Genomic DNA, 25229 nt, shown 5'->3' with positions numbered 1-25229 from the left:
AGTTGGCACTTGCTAACTAATTCACCTTGATTCTGTAAATAAAACATGACTTTAATTCTGAAATGCAGCAATCCTTTCAGTGTCATGCACAGAATAACATTTTTTTTTTTTACCTTTGTCTTATAATGTAGACCTAAAAAAACACAATGGATATAGTGTGTTGAAAAATGAAACTAATATTTTAAAATATATATTCACTTAATTATCGATTACTTTAATCACCACTAGAGATTAATGTGTTTACGTGCTGATTCAGTTATTTGTAAAGGCGTGACGTATTAATTAAAACGAGAGGGGAGGGCTGAAACAGCGTATATACGGGACCCGGAATATTGTGCCTGTTTTCGCTCTGATTTTATTGTGAAAGTGTCGTCCGGTAGCCCTGGTTGTTATCCCCGCCGCCGTGACGCTTCTGCCGGGACGTGGGTCCGCTCGCCGCTCTCGAGCAGGGAGCAGCGTTACTGCTGAGCAACGGAAGGGGAGAAGGCCGCCGCACGGAGCCAGACTGAACTGCTGCAGCGGCAGGGCTGGGCACCTCTCACACACACACACACACCTTCAGCAGCAACACACACCAGAAAGGAAAAAGGGTAAGTGAGGAATGGACTTTTTTTTTTTAACTTTTATTTAGCGAACAGTAGAATATACAGCCTAACAGTAGGTTGTTAGCTAGGTAGTCGACCGTTAGACTCCTGTGAAGTTTACGCCAGAGGAAAAAATGGAAAGAGTCGGGTTTTCTGCTTCTCTGCTGCCCATCTATTGATGTCTGTGTGGGCGCTCAGATGTTGATACAATATCCTCGGTGGATTTTAGAGCCTCTCGCATTGAAAACACAAAACCTGGATTTCAAATTGGCGTACAGCCTTTAATAAACAAGCTCAACAAATACCCTGTTGTGCTTGTAACGGCTAAACAGACTGGTCTGCCTCCCTGTTGGCTAACTGGATGGCTACTATTGTCAGCAGCAGCAGCATGACCAGTCTGCCCTGCTCCGCCTTTATCAAGCGACACAGCCTCGCCACTTTGCCATCTCTGTAAAAAAAAAAAAAAAAAAGACACACCGGTCACATTTGCCCTCTATGCTACTAAATTTGTTATGGAGCTGTTTTTTTTTAGTTGCATCCTCCTGTAACCGCACGGAGGCTATAGAGACAGGATGCACATCAATGAAGGACGGTACCATTGGCCGCTTTGTGTTGAACTCATTGAAAACATACCAGCCTCCTGGTGCTCTTTGTGTCTCTTTTACATTTCCCGAAGGGTAGTTATATGAGTACGTATTTGACTGTGTAATGTAGCTGCAGAGTGTTTCCCGATGTCGGACCCCTCCTCTCTCCAGTGTGGAGGCTTTGTTTTCGTGGGGCAGATGTAGCTGGCCTACATGCATCCGCTCTCTTTGTGTTGAGTTTGAGTTTTGCTGTCATCATCACATAAGCTATAAAACTTTGGGAAATAGCAAACGATTAGCAAACGGTGTGGTGTAAATGCATTACTGTGTCTTTAATGCTGTCTGAGTAGGCACTGACAAACACCTTTAAGATACCGTATTTGCATGGATCTCACTAAGAAATCTATGCAAAATTCAATAATAATTGTTTACTGATCAGATGGCAGATTGTTATGATTTCAGTTCAAATGCTTGAAGCAGATGCATGACAAATACAAGTTACTAACCGTTCAAAACATTTGAAACTAAGATGTCTATTCTTAGCAGCAGCCTGATTGTATTTATTCATCTTGATCATTTCCCTTAATTGCATCTAAGAGGGTCAAGGGTACCACTGAAGACTACTTGCGTTCCTGGTCTGTGTTTACAACACAGTTGGCTGTTCATGTATTGGACTGATGTGTTCTTGAGAAGCTCAAGAGCTATATGCTGCACATCAGTGAGTCTTGTTAGTCTCCTCCTCCTCCCTCAGCTGTAAGAATTCAAATTTTTTGGGTTTGAGCCATAGAATGTGCAGATAATACCATCCAGTCCAGTTTTGCTCCATTTTCCCCTTTCTCTCTCTTTCACCCTGCCTTTTTTCCATCTCCTTCGTGTCCTCTCTGCAAATGTGGCTGCCGGCAGGCTGGTTGGCTCTACAGGCGGTTGCATTTTCAAAAACTGTGTCAGTGTCACAGGACGGTTTCACCGCAGCAATGTCCTTGCTAGACTACAGCCCAGCCTGCCTCCATACATTTCCACTAAAGCAGTTGATGTACTGGTGATAACATAGGAAATCATGTGAATAAATGGAAATAGTGCACTCTATTTTTACATTTGTTGAAGTTGTTTTGTGTTCTGTTTTTCTTGTGGAAAACTGGAAACCTTAGTATCGTATAAATTTCTACAGTCATCAAGTTGACTGTTGTTAGCTGCTATTTGTTAACACTTTGATTTGTCATAAGTTGACTATTGATACTGAACAGACACAATAAATTAAACCCTGCTATTTCACCTCTGCAACTGCATCTCATATCTGATACAACTTAGTGTCTGGTTCAGTATCACAATTCTTATGATAACTTTGCGTCTATTGAGCAGTGTGTATATATAGAAGAGTAATGGTCTGCTTGAATAATATGAACCTATTTTCTGTTCTAGTGTATAGTTGGGAATGAGGACTTTGTTGTCCGGTCTGCCCATGGCTATTGTGTATAGTAGGAAGTTTAGGAAGTGAGTTCATTTTACTTCAGTGGTCAGGGAGTTTTATTTGTGCCTCAAAACAAGCTAATATTCTAAACTATTCTATTCCACTGAAGATGTTTTTAAAAGTGTTTTTATACCAGGGAGTACTATGGTTAAAAATAGCAGCGAACCTCACTTCTGTAATCTGCCACAGTATAAAGGGTTATGAGAGTCAAATAGCTTTCCCTGGTGAAGCTCCTGCTTGTGTGCAGAGTCAGAGAGTAGGTAGAGACATCACAACGGAGCAGAAAACAAGAAAAAAATACATCATCATTAAGGGCGTGTTTGTCTTATTTTCTGCATTCAACTTCTCAAAATGAAAAATAAAACAGAATGACCTTCACATCTGTTTTGGGGTGTAACGCACTCCCCATGTGACTTTCCAGTATTTTGTGCTTCTTTCCACTGCAGATATTGATCTTATATTTGGGCAGTTTCCATTCCTATCTCTCCCACTGCCAGCCTCCCCCCTGATTGTCCTGTTATGCTAACATTGATGTTTTTTCCTCCTAAGTGCCAGTGTGGTTTTCAGAGTGAGGGTGTTCACTATTTTGGTCTGCTGCTGAGGCTATTGCTGTGAGCAGCATTACTGTTGGTGCCATAATCAACGTGGCAGGGCTGGCCAAATACTAATGTTCCTGTTAAAGGGCCACGGGTCAGTCATTATCTACTCAGCAGGGGCCATAAAGGCCCACGGGAATACACACCAGAGCAAACTTTGGCTTCTGTAGGTGCATAATACAGTAATTGATTCATATTACAGTCTTATTTAAGACTGTAATGGAGGGTAAATGTATTAACCTAGTAAAAAAAAAAGACCTTACTGTTACTGTTACAAATAAGGTATTTTCAACTATTGTTAGGTAAATTTAGAATATATGTATATGTACATATATGTATATATATATTATTCTTAATGTAGGGTTTTAACTAATGATTATTATTAGCAATTAATCTGTTTAATTTGTATTAGTCTGTAATCTGTTTTCCAGGATTAAGTGTTTGGCCTATAAAATTCCATAAAATTGTAAAAAAAAAAAAAAAGTTTGAAACTTCCTAAATACCAAGGTTACATCTTGAAATTGCTTATTTTATTTGACAGTCCAAAATCAAAGATCGATCCAATTTACTGTGATACAGAGCAGAGAAAAGCAGCAAATCCGCACATTGGTGAAGCTGAAAGCAGAGAATATTTTGTTTTTGCTTCAAAAATTCCTTAAATGATTAATTCATTGTCAATATAGTTGCCAGTTTATGTTCTGTAGATTGACTAATGCATTACTCAACTAATTGTTTTAGTTCTAGTCTAAGATCATATTTATTGTTCCAACATTTTGATGTTTAGTTTAAGTTTGCATATCAGTTTACCACTTTTATTCTTCTGCTACCATGCCCCATTGAGAAAACTGCCTCCAGGAATGAGTGTATCTCAGTATATTATCTGAAAAATGTACACCACGCTCACATGCTTTGGAGAATTAATCACATACGCTGAAAAAGACTATGCTGCAGGGCATGTGCCTCATTAATTCTCTTGGATTATTAATAATCAATTTTTTATTATCTCTTTATCTGTTTGAGAGCTTGTTCAGAGTGTTAATTTTCTCCCCCTTACAGTCCATAGGAATAATAACTTCACTTTCTCAGACAGAGCTGAAGGGCAGACTATGTTTTTTTACCGTAATGCTTTACAGATCTCATCATCCATGAAGTGTAAATTTCCATATGTAGGTCTGTAGGTCATGTGGAACACAGAGGTCACAGAGCATGTGGTGGGTTTATGTCTTAAGGCCAGGGGTGGACTGGGTTGTGTATGGTGATAACAATGAAGCGGGCTGGACGGATGCTGGCTAAATGGAGGTGTTTGCTTGTTTGTTCTTCTCAACAACTGCGCATGTGATGTGTGTGGCCGCTTTTCAGCACCATATGGTCTTTTCTGCTGCACACGCGGTACCCATATACTGCATGCACATACACATGCACACTCAAGTTGCAGCAGACTATACTGACACCATAATGATTGATTATCTCCCTGCATGGTGCTATAGTTTTGTCATAAAGAGATTAATGTTGGTGTATAGCCTTTATCTGGCTAATGTTCAAAAATCTATTGTTTAATAGCATTATTTATTCATTTATTTTTTTGATAGATTTTTTTCATTTTTTATTCAAAATTTAAATTCATGTTTCTTTGATCTTATTCCAATTCCAGAAGCCAGATTTACAAAAGCATAGTGGGGAACGACCCACTTGAAAAGACGCCTTTCTTTCTCATTTGATGCATATTACCATGCTGCTGTTGTAGGATATGTACATGTCATTGAACAGGAGAGAAAATGGCAAATGATACAGCCAATGTCATTGCATGTATGCGTATGTGTCAAAATGTTCTCCATCCTTATTTGTCTTCACCTATCCAAGCAATGTTTGCAAGCTGGAGGAGCATCGTTGGCTGGGACACACACTAAAACTACGTTCAGCCTCAGGCCTCCTAATGAGCCTTTACGATGGAAAACTCGAAATACAGAGATGCTTACCAAGGATTTCAGCCTGCAGCAGTAGTTGAGGTTTTCTCTAACAAATTACTATGTTAAATTCAGGTTTGAGTGGTCTGACAAAGAGAGGGTTTAAACAAGGTTCTTTGTAAGTCAAAGGAGGTCCATTCAACAGAATATATCAAGTGAGTTTTTAGCTCTTTGATGGCTATTTTTCATTTATAAGGTAAAGTAGGCCAACTCGATTCAAATGTCAGATGGAATCAAACACTTAACAGACTGATATCCCTGGAGCAGCCAAAGCGTGCTCCTTTGTGCACTCTTAATTTTAGACCAAGAACTTTTCGTATATACTATATTATATAACTGCTCTCAAACAGCCCTGTAAAGATATATTTACTTGTCATACAAAGTGCTGGAGTCAGTATTTTAGCTTCCAGAATAGTTAAGGACAAGACTTTAAATACATACGTGTGTTAACCTGTGAGTTTAGTGAAACCACAGTGTTACAGGGAATTAAGTGAATTTTAAAGAAGAATAAGTTTACAACATAACACAATTCACTGCCCAAAGCTCATATAACTGACTAATTATTGATTCAGGTTGTTCCAAATGTCTGATATATCATAATCATAGACAAAGCTTTGTCTCTCCTTTTGCCTGAAGTTTAGAGAGGAACAAAAGAGTGTATACCTCCTCTACTGAACACTTTCATGTCTGTAAATCTGCAGTAGACTCAACCATTGGGGACAAGAAAAGCCTTTGTCTGTCTGTCCATCCATTTGTCTGTCCAGAGGTTGTTTGGCTATTGCCTGGTTTGTTCTTGACACCCCTCAGGCTCTGTAGGCTTCCCTGCTCCCAAAGCATCTCTATGGCTGGAAGACCAATTCACCCTCTCTTGTCTATTACTTATTGACTTCGATTTGAAAGTCCTTACTGACCTCATATTGGCGTTTTCAAGGGAATAGGCTGCTGCTTTCTTGTTTGTCCTTTGACGCACTTTCCTGTTATTGGGTTTACTTATACCTCCGAGGTGCTGTCTTGCACCAGGTACCCTCTTTGTTATCTTTTTCCATTGTTGCAACAATATTGATTACAGTATTTATGTCAGAACCTGAATTTCAGACCTTACGTAAGTGTCAATCTAAAGAGTAATGTTTTTTCATTTTGCTGACATCTTTGCTAATTAGCTGCCTTTGCTCTTTTCTCTGTCTGTTCAGCCAAGGGGGCTAACACTACTCAAGCTACCGTAACTGTGGAGTACTATTTATATGAGAACAGTCAGCCTTTGCTGCTCTTGTAAACATAACATAACAAAGTGCATCACCTCCTGTCTGCCAGAGGATTTCTCCTGGGCTCCAACCAGACATGAAAGTTCAGAGCAGCAAATGCCCAGAAGCTTTTCAATTTAATCACTATTGTGCTATATCTGAATCAGTGAGTAGCAAAATATGATGTTTGAAAATGTCATTCTTTTCTCACTTCTATTTCCCATAAAAATACTGCACACAGGGAGTGCCAAACATATTTTTTTACAATTTGAGTTCTGTAGAGTTAGCATCCACTGTAGCTGTGGTAAGTTTTAATGTAGCTGCACTGAGATTAAGCATTTTTACAATGCAGGCACACAACCACACCCTTACAAGGGCTAAGTTTGGCTCTCATCATAAGACCATGCGGAAATATGTGTGACGAGAGTATGAGTAGCCTCTCTGTGCCTGTCTGTCTTTTCCTCTCTTTTACTGTCCTTTTCACACATGTTTGCTTAGCATGTGGATGTTTGTGTAAATGTGTGTGTGGAGGCTACACACAGCAGCTGTCAGTGTGTGATGTGGTGTGAGTCAGCTATCAGAGTTGTGATGGTGATGTGACGGGCTGGGAGGTTAGAGCGAAAAAGCAGATGAGTAGTGCTGATGGTTACCCAGCTGTTGCATCATCCTGGGACACTCACTGGAGCCAGATGCTACGTGGAGAGCAGCAGCCGTGTGTTGCGGCAAAGAAACATGAGGTGATGATGATAAATGAACTGGTGCTCACTGACGCAACTTCCTGTGGCCCTTCGGCTTGTACTTGTGATTGGCTGGTTCAGAGTGGGGGGAAGAGATTTGAATTGTTGAAAGGACAGAAGGCTGCCTCTAACGGAAACATAGCTGCGAGAGCAATTAGTCAGAGCTGATAAATCTAATCATCCAGCGCCGCTTTGTAACCACCCTGTTTATTTTAATTTATGATAAAAAGTAATAGTAGTGCTTACACTCATTTGCTTCATATTTGTCCCTTTGTTAGTGTTTAAGATGATTTTCCTCCTGTTGACATGATTCAGTTCCTTTGAGCTATGAACGAGGAGCCTCACTGTAGACGACACATGGTTTTTCAGGCAGTTCACACAGTCAACAAATCAACATAAGCACCAAAGATGAGTGTCCACCACAGGAAGTGCTGCGCATGCTTCCTGTCCTTGCCATCTCCTCTGCACAAAGAATTCACAGTCAGTTCAGAATAATCCTGCCCTTTCACTCCTCAATTCTGTGTGTGCGTGTGTGTGCGTTTGTGTGTGTATGAGTGGGAGATAGTATAAGTGTGGGTCTGGGAATTGGGGAATTTCTGCCAAAAGCATGAGGTCACTATTCCTCCGTCTTAGTAAGAATGCTGCTGAATGGGTAGATTGGGAATGAGGGAGAAGCAGGACTGTTCACAGTTTTTGTCAGTATCTAAACACTGAAAATGTCTATTACCAAAATTCAGAAGCAATGGTTTTTACATCTCTTCCTGTTTTATATTTCAGATGATAACTTGTAGTGTTTACTGCTGTAGGTCTGTCATTGATTTGAGAGGTTGCAAAGAATGTTTGATGAATCATATTGAGTTAGAGGAAAATAATTGGAATGACCAGTTCTTCAAAATATCAAAAACACAAAAACATGTTTTCTCATATTTTTCTGAACAGTTATTTTTTGAAATAATTTGTCACTGTTTTTTAATCTGCAGATTATTTTCTCATTGAATTGTTTTTAATAGAGCTGTAACTATTAAGTCAATTATGAGAATGTGGGAATTCGATGCTTTGCTTTATCATATACTATACAGCCACTGTTGATTGCACAAAATCAGACGTAACCTTTGACTCTGGGATTACAAAATTTTCCAATATATTCTGATATTATGTATTCCTCACAATTAATTGATTAATTGAGAAAATAATCTGCAGATAAATCGTAATTGTTAGTTAGCAGTTAGTTAGGTTAGCAACCCTAGCTTTTTATATGAAAGGTCAAACAGCAGTGAAAAATGTTGATTGGAATTTCTCCAAACCCACATTAATGTTTTCAAATTACTTGTTATTTCTGACCAACTATTCAAAATCCAAAGATATTTAGTTTACTATCATATATAACAATAAATAAGCAAATGCTCAAGAAGCTGGATCCAGAGAATATTTAGCGCAGATTATACAGAGTAATAGTGACAATATTTTTATTTATTTTTTATTTTTTCAAATTTTTTTGCTGTTGAATTTTCTCATTGTCCTTTTTCATTGTTGTGAGGACCACAGATTCCATCTACCTCTGCTGTAATGGGCTGGAGTCAGAAATCCAAGAGATGGATGCTGCATCTCAAAATCTAGCCATCACTAAAGCTGAGAGAGGAAATAGGTTTTTTGTAATTTGGGTGAACTGACTGTTGAACATTAGGAGTTTAAGGAGCACATGTAAAGCAGACAGTATTTCCTTCTCAGCTGTCTCTCCTTAGTCAGAGCCACCGCTGCATTCCTCCAGCTGTGCCATCTCTTTCATGTGTGATAGCGAGAAGGTTTTTTAATGGCACCACACAGGCTGGTATGCATCTTATTCAGGCTCCTCAACCACATTCTCGTTAACCTTGCAGTCTGCAGTGAGTATGATGGTTTGGTTACAGTAGGGAGGGGCGACCACACATAATTATAGTGTAATAGCGGTACTGTTGTTCTTTGTAGGCTTTCTCTGATAATGTATGCATAGTGTGTTGTTCCAGTGTCGCATCCAAACACAATATTGGATTTATATCCATAATATCTGACATGTACTGTGGACATGTAACTGCAATGTTGCCATGGTTGGCAAGCGCTGTCATGAATGGTGACAAAGTAGAAGATGAACATCATACAAGCATGAGATCCTGGGTTGTAATTTAGCCAGTGATGACTTGTTTGAATTTAAGTAAAACAAATCTTGCATCTGCGGTCCCTCTTTACTTGAATTTAATTGATAAATTAGAGTTCAGATTAGTTATGTTGGTGAAAGAGAGAAATTTGTTTTGGTGAAAGTACGAAAGAAAGTTTTATGTCATTGTTTCTGTAATGGATAATTTATTATACTATATCATTTTATTCATTTACCTCTTATTCTGAGAATAAGAAATACATATGTCTGGTTCATTTTAGATGCAACTAGTCTTGCCAGTGACTTTTGTGGCAGATCTTCCTCTCTCTTAGTCCACATATTTATTCACTAACCTTAAAGGCAAAAAAAAAACACTCAATCTATGACTACAGATTACTTATATCACAGTACTTCACAACTGTCTAAAAGTTTCACTCATCTTATAAAATTGTTACTGGGATGAAAAGCTGATCCCTTTTACATCAGAGACAGCTGTTTGTACAGTCACACTCCCAACAGTGTCGTGCAAGGAACTGTCAGAGGTGTGCAGTTGATTAAAATTTTACCCAGGGGATTATTGAGTTGGTATATGAAGTACTTATGAGGTCAAGTGAGCAAGAGCTTAGCTCAATAATCTTTAATTCCTTCTCTGATGGGCTTTTCTTGGCACTTTCTACATACGACAGAGCTCCTGATATTTTAGTGACACTTGAAATTACCATGAAAAGCTTCTCTTTAGAACCTATGTTTATTTTTTAAATAATTATGTGAAGCATTAAACCTGTCTAAACCAGAGTATATAGACTTTACCATTAAGGTGTAACCAAATTCTGCAATCCTTTTAAATAGGATTTCATAACAGACTCTCCACTTCATTCTAAGAGGTGGTTGTTATCTTGTGACAGTGTGAAAAATTCAATTAAGTACTTTTGGCTGCTAAATTTAGCATCCATTTATTCAGTCAGACAGACAGTCAATCCCACCAGACACTCAACGAAACTACGAACATGCTATGTAGCCAGTCAGTTATGAAACAGCCATACAGATAGCACGCCTGTCAGTTAGTTCTGCTGAATGTTGCTCTTCTAGGCCTGGGCAGTTAGAAAGTCAGAGTGGCTGGCTTTGACCTCCTTTCCAGCTCATCTAAAGGAGAGCGAGGGGAGGAGGGAGACAGGAGGGAACATAAATGTCCTGCTGGTGGGGCCGGCCAACATTCCTACATCACTTCCTTCTCTAACATCTGGCAATGATCAGGGCAGGCAGAGAGAGAAAGGATGTGTCTTACTGGCTGGCTTAGTGTTCATTTCCAGGCGTAGACAGTGAGGCATCACATTGCAAAGACCGCCCACTCAATCATTCCCCCTACCAGCAAAACAAAATGAAGCAAGATGGAGTGGGTTGAGTCAATGTGTTTCTACTAATGTTTACACTTTGCCTATGATTCGGCTGTCTTACTTCAACTTTTCATATGTTCCTTCATGATGCAAATGATTTTTTCTCCTGCCTCTGTGAGTATAAATAAAAAAAGAAAAAAACAAACTAAAATCTCACTCTTTCTTCTCTTCTCTCAGGATGGCCTAGCTGTGTTGTGCTGTCAGTGGTCTATCAGCAGTGAGCTACCTGGACCAGAGGTGTGTAGTACAACTTCATTAATTTCCCAATATTTAAAACAACTTGATGAATTTCGTTTGTCTAAAGTAGAACATGCCTTTTCCATGTGGTCCTACGAAACAAGTGTCCCTGCTGTTGTTTGATTTTTAAAGGGATGCACTAAGATTAATTCAGATTATGATTTGGGATCGTTCCAAAACTGTTTTAGCAGGTGTTTGAAGAATGACTGCTATATGGATGTTCTTATCATGATATAAGGATAAATGTGCCAGAATTACAACAGTAACATTTGAATTGAGATTGCATGTAAATATTTCAAGCTGTGGCACCAATTTTACAGCCATGAGATCAACTGCAGCTAAATGACAACCCTGTTCATTAAATTACAGATTAGCTGAACATACTGGTATTTGTCTCTTGTCCCAGTAGGTGTGTACCAGAGGCAGCAGCACGGTGCAGAGATGAGTGTGACCTCCTGGTTCCTGGTGAGCAGTGGTGGCACTCGCCATCGACTCCCCCGGGAAATGATCTTTGTCGGCCGGGATGACTGCGAGCTCATGCTACAGGTGAGAATACGATACACACCAATTTCAGTGTTTCCACTTTATCTCATTTGTGAACTTCTTCTCTTTCTGTAGCCATTCAGAGAAAAAATGGCAGCCCCATAGTATCCTAAGTCTTACTGCGTTAAACATACCTAGTTTTAAGATAATATGAGAACAGGTGAACACCCAAAGCCTGACTCTCATTTGTACCTCTCACTCACTTAAATAGGCTAATGACCTCACGCTGATGTGTCTGACTGAGGACACAACAAATGAGCCCTCATGCTTGCAGTTGCAGAGCATGTTTATATGCCTGCATGTTTGTGTGTGTGTGTGTATGTGTGTGTGTGTGTGTGTGTGTGTGTGCACTGAAATGGTATCTTTGCGGCTGTGCATACATCCAGAGAGCACGAGTATGCTCATATGTACCTCTGGTCACTGCACTATTAATAGAAACTGGGGCAGATACCTCTTGAGTTAGATCTTATCTGGCTGCGTCAGTAGTAGTGGGCAGAGGGTGCATCCATGGCTGCAGCACCCACTGTTATGACATTACATGCTGAGAGTTGTTACTGGTACCGGTGCCTTTCTGACAGTCTGAACATCAAGAGGACATTCAGGATGCTTACTGATATTAATTCATTTTTACTGTGTTGGTGGAAATTAGCCTCACTCTCACATTGGCCTTACTATCTTATGAAAATTCTGAGGCTTTATACTCTATTAGCACATTAATCTAAATTTCTTCCCAGGTTTCTGTACAGCACTTTGTAGCCTTTTTTTTTTTAAATAATATTGTTATTATCGGTGAAAATAAATCATGCCTACTATTTTGTCCCACTGGTGGCATCACTCCTAACAGTATGAAATCGTAGAAATCTAATCCAGTAATGGGATTTATGGGTTGAAAATGGAAAGCATAAACAGTAGAATAAAAGCATGTAAGATGCATTTCATTCGTGAATGAAAAGTAGTTCATGTCCTATGAAAGTTCCACTTTTTAAAATCCAAGTTCACAGTATCATTACCCTTTTTTTCTCCAAACTTTCATTTTCACTTGAGAAGTTGGTTTTATTTACTGCCCTGCTTTGACTTCTCCAGCTCATTACCAGCATCCTGCATGATAACTTTAAACTCTGCAGTTGTGAAAGAGAGTGTATCTGTCTAAAAATAGTCACTGTGGTATTGCCTAGCTTTATTATTTTACAGACTTACTAGATATTACATGTTACCATAGTAGGGTTTGTTGTTTTTGGTGTGTTCATAATTAATGATGCTGCTCACACAGTCTAAATGGAGATGACTCAGATCTTACTTGAAGTTTCGAAGCACATCCAAACACAACTTCTTTGCACCCTAACAGTGTCACAAAGATGTGTTCTTGTGTACATAAAAAAAACATTGAAAAAAACTCTGTGATCTGGAGCTTTCAATTGTATCACGCAATCTCTCACATTTTCTGAGAACTTGAAGGATTCCTCATGTTCCTGTTGTGGTCTAATTTCTTCTTGTGATGAAATTGTTTCGTTTGAAAGGTCAAGAATGAATCTTGGTTGAAAAGGAAAAACTTTATTCGAGAAGACATGTCACATTTGTAGACCCTTTCAGTCTTGTGTTTGCTTATTTGTGAATAGTTTCACAGCTGCCCTAAATCCTCTCACACTGCTGTTCTTTGATGAGGACACTTCCAGAGAGCAGTAATTAGGGCCATTTACTGAAGCATGTAGAGTTGTTAAAGATCTGTTTTACTTTTCAAACACTTTCATCTAATGTCTCTGATGACCTGAGGGTCTACTGTTCCTGCAAGTGAATGTGTGTGTTTCTGTGTATGTTTTTGTATTCCTATCTTTGTGGCGTCTTCGAAACTATAGAAAAATGAGGGGAATCTTCCAAATCAAGGACATTTTTTGGCTTTGTGTGTGTGTGTGTGGGTTAGTATAAGACTTTGTGTAGCTGCTTACAGTTGTCATCCATGTGACCGCTTTAACAAGGCAAGTCCTCATCACATGGCTAAACGTTAAGGGTTGCTCGTGTCATGCACCAAATAAAACACAAACACACACACACACACACACACACACACACACACACACACAGACAAATATAAAAACTTCTAATGGGTGTATGACTGAGAATCATCACACTGTGAGATGAGTGGCCTGAGGGAGTGTTTTGTAGATGTCTGGTGTCATCTTGTGAAATTTGCCAAGAGCTTGTTTTCTCCATCAATCACACACACATATATATGGTTCCGACACTTGTGCTATTTACAAACTGTGATCGGAATGGATTCTTACTTTATTTATTGAGGAAGGGAAGGAGCATAGTGAATACAGGAACACAGTCTCCATGATGTCAGTTTGAATTATATTCTATATTTTTCCTCTGGACAGCAAGGAACTGGATAAAAGAAGTCAGTGAAGATTTTGTAGCTTTTTCTGTGTCTCTGAATTATATCCTCTATCTCATTGTGTGTGTGTGTGTGTGTGTGTGTGTGTGTGTGTGTGTGTACGCGCGTGCGAGTGTGTGCGTGCGTGTATGTGTGTGCCTTTGTTTGAAATCAAATTTGCCTCATGTTCCTTAGCTCTTCTTCTTTTCATCATTGTGCCCCTTCTCTTTCTCTTGATCCATTAATCCTCATTTTGTGGACATTATTTCTGTATCTGCTTGTTTTGAAATGTTTGGGGTTTTTTTTGGCTGACACTCGCATTTTAGTTACTCCACATTTGTATTCTAAATTGGCTCTTCATGAATTCAGTTGGTCAGCAGTATATCTGTAACACCCTGAGTCTGCTCTCTCCTGTGGTGTGAGGTACAACAGGCAGCTCAGTTGCTTTCTATCCTGTTTGATCTGGCCTAATCTCACTAAAATAATCTGTTCAGCGGTTGGTTCTCTGGCGCTGCTTCCTTTGGCTTTACTTCAGCATTATCTTAACATTTTCACTATATTTTTGCTCTCCAGTTGTCTTCTTGTTTAAAAAAGGAGAAAGACTGGGTTATGGAAAAGAGTCATATGAAGACTGAATATGAGATTCAGCTCTCAGAATCAGCACTGAGTGACCTCGATACAATAAACTCATTCTTGCCTGGACCTCATTCCACAAATTACTTATTTTTTTTGGTTTTGGTCATTTTTATTCATGAGTCAGACAAAATGATTCAGTTGCTCAACACTTCAGCAATGTTAATGTATTTGTTAGAAAGATCTATGTTTATACATATTCACGTGTTTATCAGATTGAACCACTTTAAACTCTCCATTACTAATGTGTTTCATTAGTAATGGAGAAAATGAAAGCTGAAAACTGGAATACTATCACTCCAGATGTGGAGCTAATTTCTTATGCTGAAATTCACTGAAATAAAAAGTCAAATAGAATCTGCTAATGCCAACATTAAAACAATTATTAAAACTAAATTATTCCAGGACAAGGTGTCACTTTGTTTTCTCCTGCCTGAAGGGCATTTTAAGAGACATTTGGAGACTGCCGCAAATTTGCTTACCAGTCAATGTCAATGCATACTTATAGATATGTTATGTAAATTATATGGCATTGATACACAACAGATATTTTCCAGATTGCACAACACAGAACCAAACAGAAGGTTGCAGTGTTGGTGTTGGTACCAATTTATCCCCCAAACAGCTGACAGGCTCATATCTGGACACTGCAGAAAATCAATACTTTCACCTCCAGCCCTTCATTACTCTACTGTTCTCTTTTGTGTATTTGTGTGTGTGTGTGTGTGTGTGTGTGTGTGTGTGTGTGTGTGTGTGTGTTTATAGCTGTGCATGAATGTGAAGGTGTCAATGTGATGTGAGTAGTGTCTGAGACATTGAAATACCTGCTACATGTTTTGAGTTGATATCTTAGTAGATATCGTACATAGTAACATTGAGACTTGCATTCTTGACATAGGATGCTGATACCTCCACAGAACTTTAACATAGCACGGTTTGCTTCAGGCACACACAGCCCTCTAATGGTTTGTGCAAGAAACAGTTGCTTTAAAGTGGTTTATGCACTTTCTCTGTAACTTTGATGCAGCATTTTATATTTTTTAATATCTTATTATATTTTCCTCTTCCTGTCAAGAAATCTAGACTAGCACCATCTGATCCTAATAACCAGATCTCAATAATCATGTTAAGTTTACAACTGTAACCCTTGTGTTAATGGTTTCTCATGTTTTTGTTTGAAGTCCCGCAGCGTCGATAAGCAACATGCAGTCATCAACTATGAGGCTGGGACTGATGAACACAAGGTCAAGGACCTGGGCAGCCTGAATGGGGTGAGTGCAAAGATACCAATGTGCAAAGCAGAGAGAGGTTAGGACAGAGATAAAAGTACAAGAGAGAAGGAGGACAGGACAGAAACATATAGAGGAGGGAAGGGGGTCACATGATAGATGAGGGATGGGGCGAGATAAGAGAATGAGTTTAACCAGCTGGAGGATTGAGAAGGGGGTTCAGAGGGAGATGGATGCAGAATGCAAAGATGGAGAGACATCAAGTCAAAGACATTCAAGGTAAAAGTAGAAGGAGATGAGGGAGGTTGTAAAGGGTTGGAGGTTAACTTACTTTTGGCAGTCAATGGGACTAAGACCTAATCAATGTCTGTGTCAATGAAGATTTATATCAGGGCTGAGGTCAATTTTAATCTAAACCTAATTATGCAAATCACTACTGAAGGGCACAGTCTGTGATTTAAATATGAACCAAAGGTCACTCTGTCACTAAAACTCAAAACACCTTTAGACCTGCTATTACTCCAAAGAGATGTTAGTAGAAAGATTAACATGAGGCAAGAACTAAATAAAAACATTTGCAAACACAGCAGGACAGTAGGCAGGAAGGAAGCCATTGTATTAGAGGCAGAAAAATTACTTGGAGGCGGATATATTATTCTCTGATAATCAATAAAATCAGATTATTATTATATCATTAATGTAATTTCAGTTGGACAAAATACAGAATGATCTTTTCTAATGTGTGGAGAAACACACTGTTGCTTAAAAGGTAAAAGGTAAAAGGGAGTTGATTAAGCAGGTTAAGGGACAGAAGATACACCAAAACTTACACTATACACTTCATAAAAAAATAACTAAAACAATCCAAACATGTATCTGTCATTTCAAACATAATTTTGTATCCTGACTTAAGGAGCCTATTTAAACTTTGTGTTTCTCTGTATACCCTCCATGTTTGTCTCTTTGACATTGTAGCTCAGTAAAACCTAGTTGCAGTTGCCACATGGTGTTAGTCATGTGTTGTGATTAGCACTCAGTCACAATCCACCACATATGCAGAATGTCCTTCACATCCTCTCCAGCTCTCAGACAGGAAGTCAGAGTCAGAGCCACTTCCTGCTGTGTCATTAACCATCCAGCTTCTTTAGCTGAATTCAGAGGAAGTTTTCTCCTGCTGAGTCAGTGGATAAGTAGAGATTTGGCACAGTAGTGAGTACAAAGCTGTGTTTGGGCAGTGGCACCATTTACTGTCGTTACTCAAGGTGTTTCACTTCTGTGTTGCTAAGGTGTCATGTTTTCATCTCACTAGAGAGGAGGCAGGAATGTTTTATTACAACAGCAGTGCAACTATGATGGAATTTCATTTGCAGTTTAGTGAAACCTGATCTATTTCAGAGCTGCATAATAGAAGGAGGAGTGAAAAGGGGGAAATGGGAGGGGGAGAAGGAAAGAAAACAATTTAGGTGTCATGCTTAGGCCTTTAGTCCTGGCTGTGTAGAAACACCAAGATTAGCTATCTCAACTGGCTTCATGCATGCGAGGACCTTAGTGACCACATGCAAATGTCATATTACTGTCTGGCAGCAAGAATTTCTGTTCCAACTGTTATGGTTCCAAACTCCTGAAACAAGAAAAAAAAAATCTGAATAACATCTAAGTAAGAGTTGATGTTTCCACTCCATCACTAGATCGCCAGGGGATTTGCTGCTTTTCTATAATATAGTATATGTGTAATATACAGTTTGTTAGTAAATCAAATGTCTTTGTGATTCAGACTGTTGTTATTGTAATTATTGGTATAATTCACTATTTTCAGAAATGATCGATTAAGTCAAAATTTATTGTCAGACTAATGGATAATGTTGGTAGTTGCAACATTAATTTCCACGTTGAAGCACAGACAGTGCTATGTATGACACAACTTGGACCAGTTTAATCAGAGGCCTGTTTGTTCTGTTATCTTCCTTTACTCCTACTTTTTACAATGAAGCTTTTTAGAAAGAAAGATTTTAAATGTTCCCATCCAAACATAAATGATAGTTGATTTTTCGTTAATTTTACATTATTATTGGTTGTTGTTCATTTGATTTAAATTACAATCTTGCTTTCTGTCTTGCCTTTTCCTTCCCCCTGCAGACCTTTGTAAATGATGTCCGCATCCAGGAGCAGATGTACATCACTCTGAAGCTGGAGGACAAGCTGAGGTTTGGATATGATATCCTTTCACTTGTCTGTTCTTCTAATCTCTTCAGCCCTGACACGTTCACCAGTGGGCTCATACAGTGGTGAATTGTTTCATGCATCTGTGTATATAGAGTATGTGTGTGTATGTACATCTATAATTGTGCTTTTGTGGCCAGTATTTCCTTAACCTGTCTGTCTCACATACCAACCTGTTCACGGTGGTGAGAGGAGAGCTCACTGTGCCTGAGGAGGCTCTAAAGGCAAGAACACACACACACACACACACACACACACACACACACACACACACACAAACTGTTAAGTGTCAGTATTACATGCAGTGATACACACTCGTATTAAACTACTCTACACTCAATGTTTTCATCTCTCTCTAGCATGAAAAGTTCACCAGTGGCCTCCAGCTCAGCAAGAAGCCATCTAATGGTGAAACCACTACCACCACAACCACAAGCAAGTCTCCCACGAAGACCCCAACAAAAACACTGAAGTCTGCCAGTGGTGGCACCCCCAGGCCAGGGGACAGCAGAGCAATAGATGGGGTCAAACAGCCACCAGCTAAACCTGTGGACGGTCACAAAGCAGAGGACAGGATAGGAGGTGAGAGGCAACAAATGAAATGTGAACCTGTCTCAGAAATAGTGTGAGTTTAATTTAGTGTTGCTGTGCACTGTTAATACCTATACATAATGTGAATGAAGTGAATTTGCTGTGTTGATTTGATCTATTTATATTCTTTCCTTGAAATTTATTTTTACTGACTAACATCACAGGTCCACAGTTTCTCCTTTTACTTTAAAGTATACAGACAATACCAAAAGTCACATTTTGCAACTGTGTTAATCCAAAGATAGGGTTGATAACAGAGTAGGAGATTCTATGGCAGCACAAACATTCTTAAAATTAATAATGGCGTTATTCCTCTATATTAACCTGTACTAAAATGTCACACTTTAAGACAGAATATTGTGAAGTCAAGTGTGGTGGGGTTTTATCTCAGGCCAGTAGGGGGTGGACATGGTCGCCAGGGAAAGGGCTTTAACCACCACACCAAAAGTCACTCTGTCATATCATGAATGTGGTTTAGGTCTGAGGGTGTCCCTAATAGTTGACGTCACTAAACAAACTGGGGTGCTAGCAGGGGTCCTGGATAATCCCCAGATGCTAAAACAAGGCCATGTGGGGCTTGTGTTATTGCACAGATTAAGCAGTAACAGGGTCAGAGTGCCTGCATAATGCAAACCCATATGGTAGCACTACTTTTCTTGAAATACAGTAAGAATCACAGGCACGCACATACTTTTATGCATTTGGACCAAAAACAAGCAAACAGTACAGTGATGCATGTCACCCCATCTGCTGCACATGCTTTTAATGACAACCTCTCTGTGGTTCTGAGGATGTAATCCTGCAGTATTACTACAGTAATACCCTGCCTTAACCAGACATTATACCTGATGGAAAACATACATTCAGTAGCTTTTATATAGAATGTCACTACCTACTGCGCGTAATTTGGCACAGAGCATCTGTAATTATCTGGATACACTGTGATTAAACTTACACAGCTCAGGATAAGGGGTATTTAGAAAAAAGAAGGTAAAGGAAGAGGAAATAGCAGAGAGAATTTAACACAGGATGAAGCGTCCTCTGGCACAGGGGTCTAAGAGGCAACATCACTGTTTCAAATCCGGCTGGAGACCTTTGTTGTATGTCATTCCCCTCTCTCTCTCAACTATGTTTCCTGCCCCTGTTTCTTTTGTGCTGCCCACTTTTAGAAAAGAAGTTGCCACAGGATGCTTGTCCCATGTCAACTTTCATTCCAATGGGGACAGACAGGCAAACAGAAAAGTCCCTTTTATTTAAATTGCGTGTGTCCGAGAGAGACAGAGAGAGAGAGCATGAAAGAGGGAGTGTGCATGTGTGCATGCCCATCCTGCTGGCTAAAGTTCTGAAAATAGGTCAGTGGTGCAAGACCTGGCCAGAGAGGAATTAATGCACAAACACACACATACACAAATAGCAGCTTGGGTGCATTTTGTGGCATCATGATACAATGAACAGTGAATGTTGACAGCACCAGAGTATGTAATGTAGATAATAAACATGAAAGGCCACAGTTAAAGCTACAATGATGTGTGTACTTTCTGCAATGCTTTGTTAAAATGTGTCTGCATCTGTCTTAGGGGATGTTACAGCGCTGCCTCGTGGGACCCCTCTGTATGGCCAGCCGTCTTGGTGGGGGGATGGGGATGCAGATGATGAGAACTCCTTCAAACAGGAAACCAAGTCATCCACCAAAAAACATGACAGCTCCATGTCAGGTAAGATTTATTTGAAACTTCTAACTACCGTCACACACACTGTCCCCTCATCACTATAATTCATCTAAAGAAAATTATGCCTATAGTGATTGAAAAGTTTAAAGTGGACATGTCTGAAGGCAATATCATATTCCCAAATCATGCCAAATGAGGCCTCTATATTTGTCATATTTTATCAGCTTTGGTTTGAAATGGTTTTGGTTTGGAGTGAAGGTTGGGAAAATGTTTTTACTGGATATCAACAGTTTTCACTGCACATAAAGTAGAAAGTTAAATGTTTTAGAGTTAAATGTTGTAAAAACAAGGATTACACATTTTTTACGTGAATATACAGAACAACTTTGTGTATTTTGTCTTACGTGACTGGCCACAAGACACAGATTTCATACAGAATTGGATGTAATACTGAAGTCTTTAATGTTATTGTACATTTTACACACCCACCATCTTTCCTGCAGTTTGTATGGAAAGTTACAAATTGCAGCATTTTGTTTTGTCAGGCTGTTTGTTTGTATGTGTGACAATGTATACACAAGTGCACACAAAGGCTTTTTTTTGAAGCCCGCATGTGTGTCTGTTTGCCTACAATATGTGTACGTTGTGACCGTTGGACTGGCGGGGGATCCCGTTAACTGGTGGTGGATAGTCAGAGTAACAGGATTAGAGGCTACACCAATAGTAAAACAGCTCAGCGAAGCAAAATCAGTCTGTGCCAGGCTGGTTTAGTGTGGACCAGTGTATTCAGAAGGAGTGGGGGGAGGTTAATCAAACACTGGAGCAGACTGAAGCGTCCTCAAATCTCTCGCCACATCTGGATGCTTATATGGGCAGTGTCTTCACTAGCCTAAAAAAGAAGAATTTGTGTACTTTTAACAATCAGTGAGGAGCTATTTCTATTTGTTATACCATGTAGTTTACTACCATGTAGTAGTTCTGTGGATTTTAGCAAAGTATTTTCCGTGAGTGAGATTAGTTTATTTACTCATTTTGGAGTAAATCTGTACAAGTCTGGCACGGTGATTGGAATCCCTACAAGCTCTCCAAAAAACCAGGCTTATGGGATTGGCTACTTCAGTCATGGAAGAGGGTGAGTGGCAGGCATTTTGCCGTCTTGTAGCATTGACTTTTAGACTGAGTGCTGAATGGATGTTGAGATGTCGGATTTGTTTTGTGAAGTAGCACGCTGCATGGGCTGTTACACTGTGTTTCTGTAGGTTACATGGACCTCAGCGTTGAAAGAGGTTCTTATCAGTCCACATGTTTTAAAATATTGTGAGCTCACCCTCTCTATCTGCTCTAATAAACTGTTGACATCAGATGTAGCAGTGAACGGGAAGTGAAAGAAGAAAGAGAGGTTTAGGGCAGGAAGCGATTTTGTTTGAGAGTGTGTTTTTTTTGTTGCATGCATGTGTGTGTCAGTTAAGTTTAATGTGTGTCCTTTTCTCCTTCCCAGTGAATAGACTGTGTTGTCAGAGCCCCCTCCCCTCCTTGTGTATTGTCACTCAGGCTGATTGGGTTACGCCATTGCACCAGCTCCCCCTTTCCTCCCAACACACAAACACAAACACATACTCATACACTCATCGTTCAGACAGACTGCTCTCTTACTCTACACTGCAGCGATCATTAGTTAACCACTCTCTAATTCTCTGTAAGTATAGCTCTCAATTCCATATGCATTAGCTGAAGGAGCTGGTGAAGGGCTTTGTATTAGCATGACATCCACTTACCTTGCACTTGTTTTATTACTTGCGGAACTTTCAAGAACAATATTGGTCAGTTAACTCTCTTTAGCTCTCAAGTATGTTGGAATGAGAAGTCATTACAGGTTATAAAATGATTGTTCTAAGATTTGCCACTGTTATTTAAAGTCTGTCACACTTCCCTTGAAGCAGCTGCATTGTGTAAGTGTGTTGAATGCCCCTACATACCAGAATGTCCATTAGTCTGTAATGCTGTTTTTCCAAGTAGTAGACTCGTGATTCTATAAGTGTGATTCTATAAAGCCTTTGTTTTTCATGTTCATCAAGCCATCAGCAACAGTCGGCATTAGTTTGAACTCCGTTGTCTTTCCATGAATGTCATCAAACTCATTCATGAAACTTTGTAACTTCACAGAAATTATGAGGTGCTTCCCAGACAAGCCATGTGACTAATGGTGACATTAATGGAAACTGATAGTATTCACACTTATTCACACTTACATATGTGAGATACAGGAAGTTTAATCAGTTCGTCACAATTTCAAGGAAGAGGCAAATACGGTGAGAAACAGTATGTGCTGTATTTTTGTGGTTATATTTTTTATATTTATATTATTTATTTTTTTAATATTATTTTTGGAAGATACAAAGTAATATTTGCACTCCTCTTAAATCCATGTTGTAAATCTTCCCAAACTTGCAGAGCAGCTTATGCTGGCAATCGCTGATCTTGTTTCAAAGACGAGTCCAAACTGATTTTTATTTGTACTTCAGTTTAGTTAATAACACTGGAAAATAGGCCTTTTATTTTAGAGATGCTGTTTGGGAAACAGAATCTTTGCTTTGTCTCATGAGTCCTTAAGTGACTCAGTCATATTTTTATATATATCTGTCTTTTATATATTATCTGTAAATATATAACTAACTGTAATTTCATTCTGAAGAGTTGGTTTCTGTTTGTTGTATGCCAATCGCCATATGTTCCTACATTTGCTCCCCAACATGAAGCAGATGGCCCCTCTAATTTCTTAAAGTATCATTTATCATATTCCGATCCCACAAAGCCTCTGTTTGTTAATGTGAACAGATGAGAAAATAACTGCTCCATGTTGTTAGTGCACCAGAGCACATCTTGTCCTGGGTGACTATGTCCATATGAGCGACAGTGAAAAAGACAGATGGAGACAGAACATATATGTGCACGTGTTCATTGTATTTGTAGTTTATAGGGCTTCATCCTCCCCCAGAAGGAGACAGTAATTCTGATAAATGGTGAGATACACTTGCTAAAGAGCAGACCACAATTGAATTAGCCCCTGTAGCCTTGACCTTTCTCTTCCAACTTTTGATAATGAATATTGCTGATTTCTTGCTGTGGTTTTAAAGCCTTGGGATGTTATGTTATTAAACTAATAAATGTTCCACCCTCAACATCTGCATGGAAACTGTGACTCACTGTAATTGCATCCGGTATTATATCACTGAAGATGAACAGAATAAAATATTGTTATGACTACTCGTAAGCTTATGATACCTACGCCTAATATACCACCTTTAGTTATGGACATTATACTGTTTTGTTATGCTATTCATACAGATCTGTCATGCATAACCTTATTCAAGCTTTCTTTGCTGCAGTTTTTAAAAAGTTTTATGTTTTTCAAACTCAAGACAGCAAAGAGGCACGTCGAGGGGAGAAGGCTAAAGAGGACGGCCTTCATGCGTCCACCGCCCACGATTCCAGTTACTTTGAGATCCCTACCAAGGAGGGTCACATGGCCAATAACGGCATCCATGAGATACCCACTAAGGACACCGAGGGCAGCACCACTCACACGACTGCAGGTGAAGTATATATTTCATTTATTATGATTAATTGTAAATAAAGTGGCATATATTTTTTCTCTTTTAGAGTTTAAAGGAGTGTCTGTCTTACTAATTAAGACCTTTGTATAGTAGAGATAGTAAATCACTGCTCTTTTAATTTGTGACATTAGTGCAATTTGTGTATTTATGTATTTCCAGTGTATTTACTGTATAGATTTGAATCTCATCAAGTTGGTCTTTTTGAGAAATATGTTAAACTCTTTCATGGCAAAACGAGAAATTAGTTTACATGCCAAAAGAGGAAGAGGCCACCGCTGTTTATCCAGAGCAAACAGAGCAATCAGTCAGCAACAGAAGCCATCAGCTACTATGATCATATTTGGAAAAATATTTATTATTTTTTGTATTAATTAATTATTGACTGACATTGACACAATAACAAAACTGCATCGTCTGTTCCAGCTCAAGGTCATGCCTCCTTCACCATAGAGTTTGACAACACTTCTCCAGGGAAAGTCACCATTAAAGACCATGTGTCAAAGTTCACATCTGACCACCACCGATCTCGCTCCAAGAAGAGTGGAGCAGGAAGTGGAGGTGCAGGAGGGAGGGACTTGAGCACACTTCAAGCGGCTATGATGGCATCGGAGAGCAAGGTGGCTGATTGGCTGGCCCAGAATGACCCCACTCTGGTGCGCAGTGAGTCAACAGAGGACGACAGCAAGAGCATCAAGAGCGACGTGCCAGTCCATCTCAAAAGACTGAAAGGTGGAGCTTATTTTCTGTTACCATTTCTGTTTCTCCGAATTAGTTATTGCTTCTGTACTTCTACCTTTATCATTTTGTCCTTCCTTCCTTTCTCTCACAAAAGATTCTCAGTTACAGTCTTCAGTAGCACCTGAGTTATCTGTTATTCATCAGACTTATCATTATACTTGTGTTATACCTTTTTATATTACAAGATTTTATGCACTGTCTCAATTCTTCTTTTGTCTCCTCCTAAACTCTGTGGAGACTGAGTAGATTCTTTGTTAGGAGCAGGGGTTGTTGGCAGTGGTAACCAAGCCAGGGGATTAGCAGCTAGCAGACAGAAACATTTAAACCTCTGTCTACTCCCCTACTGCTCTGACAGCCAATGACAAGGCTTAGCATGAGTAGCATGGCACAACCCCCATTGAATTTCACTTTTTTACCATTTACAGACATATTATCCGGTGAGGAGCACATACTCTATCCATATACTACTTAATGACAGTTAATGACTGACTACAAGAGCTTTAGATGTTGGCTTTTGTTTTTTTTCTTCTCTTGGATTGTCAGTGTGGACATCTAAATCTTCTCTGCTTACCTCTGTAGGCTTGTTGCTATGTATCCTTTGGGGATAAGGTTTGAGATTGCTATGACTGTAAATTGTGTGCTTCTTTATGTTTCTTTGTTCCTTTTACCTGTAAGTAGACCACT

At 39.3% G+C, this 25229-nt stretch overlaps 1 protein-coding gene across 8 annotated transcripts in view; it reads left to right on the top strand.

Moving 5' to 3' along the window:
- Positions 1–417: 417 nt before the first annotated feature.
- Positions 418–25229, top strand: part of cep170aa (centrosomal protein 170Aa) — a 41767-nt gene continuing 16955 nt past the window's right edge. For 3 of the 8 annotated variants that reach the window (XM_071480170.1, XM_071480172.1, XM_071480168.1), the window contains exons 1-10: positions 419–590; positions 10877–10936; positions 11346–11482; positions 15665–15754; positions 17849–17930; positions 18101–18156; positions 18292–18514; positions 20101–20238; positions 23613–23786; positions 24231–24536. In XM_071480170.1, the coding sequence (XP_071336271.1) occupies positions 11378–11482; positions 15665–15754; positions 17849–17930; positions 18101–18156; positions 18292–18514; positions 20101–20238; positions 23613–23786; positions 24231–24536 (1174 nt within the window). In that variant the 5' untranslated portion in view covers positions 419–590; positions 10877–10936; positions 11346–11377. Of the gene's footprint in view, positions 591–10876; positions 10937–11342; positions 11483–15664; positions 15755–17848; positions 17931–18100; positions 18157–18291; positions 18515–20100; positions 20239–23612; positions 23787–24230; positions 24537–25229 lie in introns of all 8 variants that reach the window. The other 5 variants (XM_071480175.1, XM_071480173.1, XM_071480171.1 and 2 more) reach the window with 3 other exon arrangements.

This window comes from Trachinotus anak, unplaced genomic scaffold (genome assembly GCF_046630095.1).
Source record: "Trachinotus anak isolate AG129_WGS33_773 ecotype Australia unplaced genomic scaffold, CSIRO_AGI_Tana_v1 ptg000007l, whole genome shotgun sequence".
NCBI classification, from domain to species: Eukaryota; Metazoa; Chordata; class Actinopteri; order Carangiformes; family Carangidae; genus Trachinotus; species Trachinotus anak.
Note: the sequence above shows the minus strand (reverse complement) of the source record. Positions and strands in the feature narration are given on the sequence as shown.